The sequence below is a fragment of the Lepidochelys kempii genome, chromosome 6 (genome assembly GCF_965140265.1).
Source record: "Lepidochelys kempii isolate rLepKem1 chromosome 6, rLepKem1.hap2, whole genome shotgun sequence".
Taxonomy (NCBI): Eukaryota; Metazoa; Chordata; order Testudines; family Cheloniidae; genus Lepidochelys; species Lepidochelys kempii.
Window position 1 is genome coordinate 1,979,858 of NC_133261.1, and position 12,657 is coordinate 1,992,514.

The 12,657-nt window shown below is 49.1% G+C and overlaps 1 protein-coding gene across 1 annotated transcript; it reads right to left on the reverse strand.

Annotated features, from left to right (window-relative positions):
- Positions 1-4,893: 4,893 nt before the first annotated feature.
- Positions 4,894-12,450, reverse strand: LOC140912229 (serine protease 27-like). The gene is made up of 6 exons (XM_073346359.1): positions 12,393-12,450; positions 11,929-11,955; positions 9,243-9,405; positions 8,701-8,972; positions 5,914-6,080; positions 4,894-5,434 (listed from the first exon to the last, which is right to left on the reverse strand). The coding sequence occupies exons 1-6, from the start codon at positions 12,448-12,450 to the stop codon at positions 5,123-5,125; spliced, it is 999 nt and encodes a 332-aa protein (XP_073202460.1). The 3' UTR covers positions 4,894-5,122.
- Between the last annotated feature and the right edge of the window lie 207 nt (positions 12,451-12,657).

Genomic DNA, 12,657 nt, shown 5'->3' on the forward strand with positions numbered 1-12,657 from the left:
CCACACCACCAGCACTTTTCCCTTCGTAGTAGACACCTTCAGGCCACTCAGCGTCCTCTCCTCCCTGGGCTGTAAACTGACAAACCTTGAATTCTCTGGAATAAAAGGGCTTTAGAGAATTAACATGGTACACTTTAGGCTTGAGGTGGGGGATGCTATGAGATAGTTAACAGCTCCCAGGTGCTCTTGGACCATAAATGGCTCATCCCACGATGCTTCCATCTTATGGGCCTGGAGTGCCTTCAAGACCATGACCTGGTCCCCTACTTTGAAGGAACGCTCTCTGGCATGTTTATCATACCAAGCTTTTTGCTCTTCCTGAGCATCTTTTAGGTTCTCTAGCAAGGGCTAAAGAGTTTGAGGGTGTTTTGGAGGTTGGTTACAAAGTCCAGAATGTTAGTTCCAGGGGAAGGCGTAAACCCCTCCCATTGCTGCTTCATCAACTGTAATGGCCGCTTAACCTCACGGCCATACACAAGTTCAAATGGTGAAAACTCTAAACTGGGACTTGGCACAGCTCTGTAGGCAAAGAGCAACTGCTGCAACACTAGGTCCCAGTCACTGGAGTGCTCATTTACGAATTTACTTATCATGGCCCCCAAAGTTCCATTAAACTTCTCCACCATGCCATTTATTTGATGGTGGTGGTAAGGGGTGGCTACCAAGTGGTTAACCCCATGAGCTTCCCAAAGGCTTTTCATGGTCCCTGCTAGGAAATTAGTTCCTGAATCCATAAGGATGTTGGAGGGCCAACCTACCCTGGCAAAAATGTCTGTTAATGCCTGGTACACACTTTTAGCCCTGGTGTTCCTTAGAGCTACTGCTTTTGGCCATTGAGTGGCAAAATCCATGAAAGTCAGTATGTACTGCTTCCCTCTGGGTGTCTTTTTCAGAAAAGGACCCAGAATATCCACAGCTACTTGCTGAAATGGAAACTCAATGATGGGGAGTGGCCAGAGAAGGGCTTTGATCTGGTCTTGGGGTTTTCCCACTCTTTGGCACACCTCACAAGACCGAGCATAGGTAGAAACGACCTTGCCCATTGCCTCCCAGTGGAAGGACTTACCCAAACTGTCTTTGGTCCTGTTCACTCCAGCGTAGCCATTAGGATGATGGTGGGCTAAGCTCAAGAGCTTTTCCCAGTACTTAGTTGGAACTACCAATTGTCTTTGAGGATGCCAGGCCTCCTGGTGCCCACCAGAAAGAGTTTCCTTGTATAAAAGTCCTCTTTCTACAACAAACCTGGATTGATTAGAAGAGCTGAGAGGCGGTGGGTCACTCTGTGCCACCATCCAAGCTCCGTTGAGTCTCTCATACACTTCCTGCTCTGCCTGGAACTGTTCCCTTGATGCTGGAGACATCAGTTCCTGACTGGATTGTGGACTTGGGCTTGGTCCCTCTGGAAGCGATGCAGGTGATGGGGCTGTTTCCGTTGATTGTGAACTGCTCTCTGCCAGTGCACTATGTTGTATTTCAGGCTCCGGTTGAACCTCTTGTGTAGGTTTATCTGCTGATGCCAGTGCAGGCTCGGTGGTGCCCTCTGGCATTGGAGTTGTAGATGGAGTTGCAAGCGCTGGATTCAGTGCTGGCTGCTCTGCCCATTCTGGTTCTGGTTGGGTCTCTGGGACTGGATCCACTACTGCTGTTGCAGTCATTGGCAGGGGATCCAGTTCTACCACCTCAGTTTGGGGCTCTGATAACACAGACGAGGCCTTTTATAAGGCTCAGGAACAGGGATAGGTTTGGAGGCTCACTTAGCCTGGCTGCAGGTGACCATTCCAACCCTCTTGGCTCGCTTCACATGGTTGGCCAAGTCTTCCCCCAGCAGCATGGGGATGGGAAAATCATCATAGACTGCAAAAGTCCAACTTCCTAACCAGTCCTTGTACTGGACAGGCAACTTGGCTGTAGGCAAGTTTAAAGAGTTTGACGTGAAGGGTTGAATCATCACTTGGGCCTCTGGGTTGATGAATTTGGGGTCCACTAAGGATTAGTGGATAGCTGACACCTGTGCTCCAGTGTTCCTCCATGCAATAACCTTCTTCCCGCCCACACTCACAATTTCCCTTCACTTGGAGGGTATCTGGGAAGCATCGTGTGATTCTGGTGTAATGAACTGCAATCTGTTGGGGTTCTTGGGGCAGTTGGTCTTTACATGCCCCAGCTCGTTACATTTGAAACATCACCCAGCTGACGGGTCACTGGGGCGAGGTGGGTTGCTGGAGACTGGTGGGGTGGGATGTAGCGGGGCAACGACTCACCGGTGTGGCGCCTCCTGCTGGTCATCTTGGGAATTAGCTCTTCCAGCCCAGAGTGCCCTCTGCAGGCCAGTGTCTCGCCTGCCACTGGTCCCGTGCCCCTCCTGGACCCCAGTGCCTTTAACTTGGGGTTCTGCCCCAGCAGTCCCCACACTCTGGGTCTCCCCACCCAGGGGAACCCCCAACCCTCTAAACCCACCTTACCTCAGTGGCTACTGCCAGTCACCATCTAGCCCTTGCTCACAGGGGCAGACTGCAGTCTGTAAACCTCTCATCATCAGCAAGAGGGGGTCGGACCCGCTGCCTCTGCCTATTCCCAGGCTACCCCTCTGTAGCCCTAGTACCTTTCCTGGCCTTTAGCAAGGCCTGCAGCCTGTGGGTTTTCCAGGCTGGAGCTCCCCAGCTCCGCTGGACCTTCCCCCAGCCCTGCCCCACTCTGGGTGCCCTGCTCAGGTCCTTCTCTCTCAGAAGCTGGAGGGAGACTCCTACAGCTCCTGGCCCTCAGCCCTCTTATAGAACCAGCTGTGGCCTGATTGGGGTGTGGCCCCAGCTGTGGCTGCTTCCCTCACTCAGCCTAGCTTTTCCCAGCTGCAGCCCTCTCTAGGGCTGCTTTTACTATTGGCTCCCACAGGCAGCCCTCTCCAAGGGCTGTTTTAACCCCTTCAGGGCCAGAACAGGTGACCACCCCGCTACATGGGAGGATAAGGTGTTTGGGGGTTTCCTTGAGATGTAGGTGGGGCCTTGGGCTACCCCCAGTAGCAGGGTGTGGTCTGAGGTTGTCCCTTCTGGTATCCGCTCCAACTGCGACCAGTTTTTTCTCTCTCTGCCACCTCCACCCATTTGGCTCCGATCTCTCCTGCCTCGATTACAGTTTTGGGCTTCCCATCTAGGATGTACCTTTCTATTTCCTCAGGAACACCCTCTAAGAACTGCTCCATTTGCATTAGGAAAGACAGATCTTCCAGAGATTTAACACTGGCTCCTGATATCCAGGGATCCCAATTTTTTACAATGAAATAGGTACGTCGGGAAAATGCCACGTCTGGTTTCCACCTTAGGGCTCTGAACCACTGAGGGGCATGCTCAGGTTTTATCCCCATTCTAATTTTGGCCTTTTTAAAAAGAAGTTCGTAGCTGTTCAAGTTTTCTTTAGGCATTTCAACTGCCACCTCTGCTAAGGGTCCACTGAGCTGCGGCCTCAGCTCCACCATATACTGGTCTGTAGAGATGCTGTACCCAAGGCGGGCCCTTTTGAAATTTTTTAAGAAGGCCTCTGTATCATCGCCTACCTTGTAGGTGGGGAATTTTTTGGAATGGGGAGCGGTACTTGGAGAAGGACTATTAGGGTTATCTGGTAGACCCAGCTTAGCCCTTTCCCGATCTAAGCGCTTCAGCTCTAACTCTGTCTCCAAGCATTTTGCCTCTGCCTCCAAGCATTTGGCCTCCTTCCTCTCCTCCACTTCCAACTCCAAGCGCTTTAAGGCCATTTCTCTTTCATCTTCTTTCTGTCTCTCTTCAGCTTCCAATCTGGCTAATTCTAGTTTCTTTTGGACCTCACTTCCTGTCATCCTAGCCTTCCTGTGCTTAGCCTAACCTAAGCCAAGAGTGTTACTACAGACATTTCACAATGACATTCATCACCGGCATGGCATTAGCACTCAGAAAAGACCTCGCTCCACACACACTTCTAATGCAGGAATATCATATGCTGTAAAAAGAACAGGAGGACTTGTGGCATCTTAGTGACTAACAAATTTATTAGAGCATAAGCTTTTGTGGGCTACAGCCCACTTCATCGGATGCATAGAATGGAACATATAGTAAGAAGATAGATATATACATACAGAGAATCATGGAAAGGTCCGAGTTGCCATACAAACTGTAAGAGGCTAATTAATTCAGATGAGCTATTATCAGCAGGAGAAAAAAAACTTTTGTAGTGATAATCAAGATGGCCCATTTAGACAGCTGACAAGAAGGCGTGAGGATACTTAACATAGGGAAATAGATTCAATACGTGTAATGACCCAGCCACTCCCAGTCTCTAGTCAAACCCAAGTCAATGGTATCTAGTTTGCATATTAATTCAAGCTCAGCAGTTTCTTGTTGGAGTCTGTTTTTGAAGCTTTTCTGTTGCAAAATTGCAAGTTGATTAAGTTGCTTATCACTTGAGGTTCAGCCCCCCTCCCCACCCCACCTGTATAGCCCAGTAAATCTTCACAAAGGATTCTTCTGAAAAGTAAAACCCAGACTAAGCATCTCTCACCTGCTAGGTGTAGACACCCGGCAGTGTTCTCCCCACTTGTGAGTGTGAGGTTTGCCTCCACCCCTTATTAGTTTGATGGGTCCGTGTGCTGCTTGTATGGAAATGGAGCTGAACACATCATCCTTTCTTTAGGAGAGACCTATTTAACAACTCCCTCGACAAACCTGGTTTGAACTCCTTTTAGTGACCATTCCAGCGTATGTCCATAACCCTTAATACCCCTTGCATATGTAGATCATACAAGGATATGAACGATCAGCAATATATAAGTTTTCAAATCATAGAATATCCGGGTTGGAAGGGACCTCAGGAGGTCATCTAGTCCAACCCCTTGCTCAAAGCAGGACCAATCCCCAATTTTTGCCCCAGATCCCTAAATGTCCCCCTCAAGGATTGAACTCACAACCCTGGGTTTAGCAGGCCAACGCTCAAAACACTGAGCTATCCCTCCCCCCTCACAAGGAGCATTTTGTACAGAGATTGTTACAACAGAGTATAGGGTGTGAATACTAGGGTCTAGTGTCACAGGTGACATGGTCTATCTGCACCAAGGGTTAGAAAGGGCTGGTGTGGGATGGGGACCCAGTCTAGGAGGGGGTCACAGAGTCAGCCACAGAAGCACAGCTAGGAGAAGGACCCTGGGGATTGTAGGAGGAGAACTGGCACTGTTTGGAGTGACAGTGGTAGATGGTTGGGGGCTGATCAGAGTGAAGTTCACCTCTGCGAAAGTCACACCAGGCATGTTCTTCTTGATCCACTCATTGTGGGCATTGGGGCGGTTGTAGACTCCAGGATAACCAGGGGCAACACTGACTACCCCATTCAATTTTATCCCCTTTCCCCAGCTCACAATCCCAGCAAGGTACCAGGTCCCGCCTTCTTCACACACCAGGGGTCCCCCAGAGTCACCCTAGAGAGAGGGAAAGAAATAGGGTTGGAAAGAGTCCAGTCTGCATTGTCCACAAGGGCAGTGCTGGATTCTCCATCTCTCGATGGCTTCACATTCCCACTGGCTGCCTTTCTGGGAGATGCTTTATCCAGACATATGTCTCTGGGCACAGTAAAGGGGTAACCAGGTGCAATTGTTGGCTGGGTTATACACTAGGTCAGACTGAATGGGCTGATGGACCCTGCTGACTTTATACTCTACAGACGCATCCTCAAGGCAAGAGGCGTCTTGTCTAAACACTGGGGAATGAACTCAGGGTTCAGCCCTTCCATCCAAGCCCTCTGTTCGGTGGGTGCCCCCGACACACAACACCAAACCAGCAGGGGCAATGGACCAGGAAGAACAGGGCCCAGCACAAAGGGGGCCCTGATCTTTCTCGGGGTCTGGGTATTGCCCAGCAGAAAGGGGGAGGTCTTCCAATCTCAGTCAGAGAATCTCACCCAAGCAAACCCTTTATAGCCTTCCGGGTACTCAGCACAAATCATGTCATCTTTGATAGGGTTGTAACCTGAAGGCTCTCGTAATCCTCGGTAGCGATCGTTGCAAATCGTGGAGTCTACGGTGAGCACCTCCAGCTCCTGCAGTGTCTCCGGTGGCTTATAAACCGCTGGAATAAAAGGCCCGAGAGCAGGGTGACTCATATGGCACATAATAAGCTGTCACATTAAGGATCTAGAAGAAGTTTCCAGCTCTGGAATGGGAGTGGGGTCTAGTAGGCTAGAGTGGGAGCATAGGAGCCAAAACTCTTGGGTTCTCTCCCCAGCTCTGGGAGGGGAGTGGGGTCTAGTGGGTTAGAGTGGATAGGGGGCAGGTGGCTAGTTTCACGCGTTCTAAAGGCAACAACCCAGATATGTAAAGGTATTTTAGGTGCTGCTCTGATTAGCTTTGCAGCCCCAAACCTGATTTAGAAGCCTAAGTTTAATTATAACCACTTGGGGGAAGATAGTCATAGGGATTCAGGCACTTATTGACACAGGAAGGAATCTAGTGGGATTTTGAAAATCTCCAAGGCACCTACAAAAGATGGTGCTTTGGAACCTAAGTCTAACAGAACGTCAATGGGAGTTAGGCACCTAACCTGCACAGCTATATTTGAATACCCTGTTCGGAGACCGTCTGCACCTTTAAGTGCCGAAAACACAGGCCGGTAGGGTGCATTTGAAAATGCTGAGCCTTGTCTACACACAGTTTGCCCTGGTTTGGTTCAATGGGTTTAAATTTCTGAGCAGAGGCTCCTGATTTCCAGGTCAGGCCTAAACACAAGGCCATGAAGATGTAACTAGGTGTGTGACTAGATAGTGCTGGGTGCCAGCTGGCGGCCACCTCTGACACGGCTTCCTGCTGGTCTAGAACCGGCATCGGCAAATACACAGGTGCCAACTACCCCAAGAGGAGTGGTTTGAAACCCAGATTAGGACTCAGACACACCAAAACACGAACATCTCTTCTTTGTGCTAGGAATTGAATCCCCCATCCATCAAATGATCATATTTATTTTTAAGAATGTTTTTACGTTCATCAATTTAAATGTTCAGTTTTGCAAAATTATGGGTTTTAAGCATTTTTGAATTTTTATTGGCTTAAATTTTCCCAGTTGTGGACGTTTATGGGACGGGCTAGGCAATAACTATTTAATGACAATGGAGGTTGAGATTCAAAGAATCAAAGCTTTATAACCATGAAAACGCAAATTGTCAATATCCCATGTCAAAAAATGGAAAGTAAATATCCTTAAATCAAACTCTGAGTTCTCAAGCAGCATTTCTCATCTTTTGCCTATATGTAAATTTTGATTATTTCCAGTCAAAATACATTTTTGTCCGTCTGTGTGTGTACGGTGAAATCAACATTGACTGACAACAATCCAATCCTTCCAGGGCTGTGTATAATGGTACCCGTATAAATGTGCGGCTGTTAAACTGTGCAACCATATAATAGTTCAATTGTACAACCATACCTGTATAACTATATAACTGTGTCACAGTACAACTGTGGCTGTTTAACCATGAGAACAGCCATATGGGGTCAGACCAAACGTCCATCTAGCCCAGTATCCTGTCTTCCCACAGTGTTTGGTGCCATTCAGAGGGAATGAACACAACAGGGCAATTTATGGAGTGATCCATCCTGTCATCCAGACCCAGTTTCTGGCAGTCACAGGTTTAGGGACACCCAGAGCATGGAGTTGTGTCTCTGACCATCTTGGCTAAAAGCCATTGATGGACCTGTCCTCCATGAACTTATCAAGTTTCAGAGTAACAGCCGTGTTAGTCTGTATTCGCAAAAAGAAAAGGAGTATTTGTGGCACCTTAGAGACTAACCAATTTATTTGAGCATGAGCTTTCGTGAGCTACAGCTCACTTCATCAGATGCGTACTGTGGAAAGTATAGAAGATCTTTTTATACACACAAAGCATGAAAAAATGGGTGTTTACCACTACAAAAGGTTTTCTCTCCCCCCACCCCACTCTCCTGCTGGTAATAGCTTATTTGTTAATAGCTGGATTTGTGCTGGAAATGGCCCAACTTGATGATCATACACATTGTAAGGAGAGTGATCACTTTAGATAAGCTATTACCAGCAGGAGAGTGAAGAGGGGGGAGAGAAAACCTTTTGTAGTGGTAAACACCCATTTTTTCATGGTTTGTGTGTATAAAAAGATCTTCTACACTTTCCACAGCATGCATCCGACGAAGTGAGCTGTAGCTCACGAAAGCTTATGCTCAAATAAATTGGTTAGTCTCTAAGGTGCCACAAGGCCTCCTTTTCTTTTTATGAACTTATCAAGTTCTTTTTGGAACCCAATATGCTTTTGACCTTCACAACATCCTCTGGCACCGAGTTCCACAGGTTGGCTGTGCGTTGTGTGAAAAAGTATTTTCTTTTGTTTAAGACTTCTGCCTATCAATTTCATTGGGTCAGCCCTAGTTCTTGTGTTACACGACGGAGTAAACAACACTTCCCTATTCACTTTCTCCACACCAGTCATGATTTTATAGACCTCTGTCACAACCTCATCTTATCCCTGTAATTGTGTGAATGTACAACCATACAACTGTGGCTATAAAACCATATAACTGCAATAGTAGCTGTATAACCGTGCGACCGTGTAGCTCTTAGGCCATCTGTGTATATATGAGGCTGCTATCACCCAGCCTGTGACCTTCATCCAGTGCTGGCCTTTCCCCTGCCCTTCCCCTCTCTAACAGCTACGAATCTGCCTCACCTTGTGGGACAGTGTTCCCCCAACCAGTCACCCAGCAGGGTTTCCCAGAGGGCACATAGACGGAGGCGTTAAGCAGGCACACGGGGCTGATGGAGGCCGTGAATGCAATCGGCTTCTCCAGCTCCACCAGGGCGATGTCGGCAAGGAAACTTTTACTGTTGTAATTGGGATGGGGGATGATCCGCTTCACCGATGAGAACGACTCGGCTGGGGTCTCACTGACAATCCGTTTTTCACCCAGCTGCACCCGATATGCTGAAATGGCTACGGACCTGGATGCAAGAAAATCTGATTGGGGAAGAACTACACAGCAATGCCTCACAGCCATGGCTTGCGCAGCGCTCAGGTGAAGCTAGCTCTGGGGCAGGGTCGCTGGAGAACAGCCACACATAACACCTCATGGGGGATGGCTTCCTAAAGCAGACGTGCAGCCATCCCTGAGGTGGAGCAGCGGGGGAACACTGCACAACAGGAAGCCAGTAGAGAGGGAGTCCTTCCAGAGCATCTACAGTCACTGTCTCTGCCCTGCCTGGGGTACTCACAGATCGAAGCAATGAGCTGCTGACACCACCCAGCTCTCAGAGACGAGCGAGCCGCCGCAGATGTGGAAGCCGTTTTGCTGCACGCTGACCTGCCAGGGCCAGGCCCCGTCCTTGGCATCTTGACCACTGAAGATGCGCCCTGAGACCGAACGCTTGCCACAGCCTGGGAAGAAAACAGGGAACCTGCATTATCCCCAGGCAAGGGAGCTAAAGTGGGGAGGGATAATGCACTTCAACCCTCAGACCCCACAGCAGATAATACTGGCATTTTGCTTTGGGCACTTTTCCTGCTCGATTCCAACTCCCGCAAGCCCTGTGATACTTTTTGAGGTGACCCACAGTGTCTGGGTTGCACCACCCCCTGCTCCCAGCAGGAGGGAGCCCTACCTGTGTCCACCAGGAAAAACTCTCCCAGCCGCCAGCTGCTGGAATTCCTGGCGTGTCGCGAGTCCTGCTCTATCCCTCTGCAGGCAGCAATTTACACACCCAACACTGTTACACCCCAGTGCCCCGTCCCCTGTCTTCGGCACACCTGCCATGCACATGGATCCACTGCCTCTGTGGAAACAGCGCTCCCCAATTCACTGCTTTCACCTTAGTTCTACCTTCTCCTTAGCACCTGGCATGTAGACGATGTGACAGAATATACCCATATCCACTATTGTAATAATCTTTGCACAGAGTTTTCCTGGTGAAGTATAGTTTGAAAACTCATAATTTGCTGGTCATTAATGTCCTGGTAAAAGACATGCGGCCACATTGCACGTGAAGTTATCAGATTCCCCTGTATGACGTTACTCATACATATTCCAAGTCTGGGGACTGGCCAAACCAGCTCCTCAGAGACAAAGGACAAGCTGACCCCTCAGCCGGGTGTCAGCAACAGCAATGGGCCATTGCCTGCTCAATGTCCATTCTTTGGCAGGAAAAGGGGCAGGGGTGAAAAATCTTCATCTTAGCAGAGAAAGAGTCTGGAGTTCCCATCCACACAGGCTGCCTCTTGCCCTGCTTCCCACTGGAATTGCTTCTCAAAAAAAAGGGACAGGACCATAAAAAGAAGGGGGCAGACACCTCCTGCTCGAACCCACTAACCCCTCCCAGAGCCAGGGAGAGAACCCAGGAGTCCTGGCTCCCAGTCTGCCCCCTGCTGGGCTCAGGTTGCCAGCTCCCTGCAGCCTCTCTCTGATTGGCTGCTTCCCCAACAGCCTCTCTAGGCAGCTTGGAGGATTCACCTCTACTGCTCATCCATGGGGTGGGCTGGGGTAGGACTGTGAGGCCTTCAGCAGGGCCTCCGGGCTTGGTACACCCGGTCACAGCATAGTATTCCCTTAAAGGAATAACAGACTTAATATGGTTGCACTTTCCAGGAGAGAGCTGGGCAGCACAGAACGTACATTTCTGGGGAAAATCTGGGGCTGGGGATATGTCGGGGTCACCCTATGGGACTCTTTAAGGCTGGTAATAGGCAGGGTGTGGCTGGGCGGCTGGAGCCCAGGTTACGGGGCAAGGGTGACACAGCTACTCATTAGTCTGGACTGTGCCCTGGGTATGGTCACGGACATGCCTACAATAAAACCAAAGTGAAGTTGTTTTAACCGGGGGTGAGGGAGAGATTCAAAATAAAGCCAAGGAACATGAGGTTACAGATAGAAGAAAAACAAAACACAGTCTACGGCCTGTACCTGTTAGCAAGATACTGTCCTGTCTGATAGGGTGTTACTCACTAGATGGTGAGTTCTTCCAGCCCTTGTCCAGCCCATAAAGCTGGAATCTACCATTCCTGAGATCTCACCCCCCACTCTCTGCAGGTTCATTTGTCTTTGTGAACCTCCAGCCTGCGTCTCGTCCAGACAGTAAACAGAGGCTGTCTCTACGGGCGTCCAGTTTTCAGACGCCCCATCAGCTTTGGAACACCACAGACTACTTCACTTAGTTCTAAACTCATTCCCCACACAAACGTCTCACAATAATTTGACAATCAGCTGAGCCTCAGAGACCCCACGAGTCCCCTTCAGTGTGCCTGGTTGGACATAGATATAATGTCCCTGCCAGCACGTGGCTGGGTGAGTTTGGGCATGTCTATGTTGCAAGCGCTTAGGGAGTGAAGGAAGAGCAGGCAGGGCTCAGAGTATTGGGAGTTGAGGCTTCCACGGAGGTTAGGTTAAAGATATAATGGGACTGGGGACAAGGTCATTTAGATATAAAAGTGTTATTTACATAGGCCAATTACATAAATTAACAGAAGCCATCTCGGTAAAACTTTAACTCATCCTGTCTTCATTCTGCCACTAGGTCGGAAAGAAAGAAAGAAAGAAAGAAAGAAAGAAAGAAAGAAAGAAAGAAAGAAAGAAAGAAAGAAAGAAAGAAAGAAAGAAAGAAAGAAAGAAAGAAATCAAATGAAAACTAGAGAATGACCTTAACTTCCATGATAAACTTCGTTATAACCCCAATGATAACCTTCACCCAATGATACCCTTAACTCTAACCCAATGATACCCTTAACCACAAGATAACCTTAACCCTTGTCCCTAATCCCAATGATACCACCTTGTTCCCCTGCCCTAACACACGAGACCCCACTCCGTTTGCAAGTCAGGCTAGGACCCAGGAGTCCTGGCTCTCAACCTAATTCTCATTCCAAATCACCAGGGCAGATAAGTCTCACATTTTGCTGTGGGTGTCTTACCTGCCTGATTCTGACTCACTGGAGCACCTAAGGAGCAAACAAAGAGAAAAGAAAGCTATTACTGTGTGTCTGCGGGGGGGGGGTTATACAGTCAGTCCTGTTGTCTGACACAATGTGTCTTTAGGAATGGGTGCCAATAGCTTCACCCACAGTTCTCAGGCTCCACCTACTCTCCTGAACCATCCCTGCTATCCACAGCAACAGCTAAAAGTCTTAGTAGTGTCGCTATTCAACTCACCATCTGTAGGTTCCAGAGTTAACAATCCCCACTGATCTGAAAGGGGTGGATCAGGAGTGAATACCGAAATAGGGGCTAGATGGGGAGGGGTATCTATGAAGGGTGAAGATGTTGGATCCTCCTGTTATTTACTAGCCCAATTCCCTTCCCCCCAAGCCAGTATCTCTCTCCTCTCCCCATGGGAGGTAGGCCCCCGTCTCCCAACTCCATTCCACCCCACACTCACCCTGCACCAGGCTCGTCGCCAGCAGTACTATGGCCAGGAGGGAGCAGAGATGCTCCATGATCCATCCTCGCCTGGTTCTGCCTTGGCCAAACTCAGCTGGCTCCACCGCTCCAACCAAAGCCCAGCTGGAGAATGAATGTGCCGCGGCAGGTTTTTATAGACATGGTTGCTGCCTCCACCCTCCCCAGATCAAGATCAAGAGAGAACAGATGTGACCCATCCCCTCATGAACCACTCCAGGAAACAAGTGCTGCTAAATTCTGCA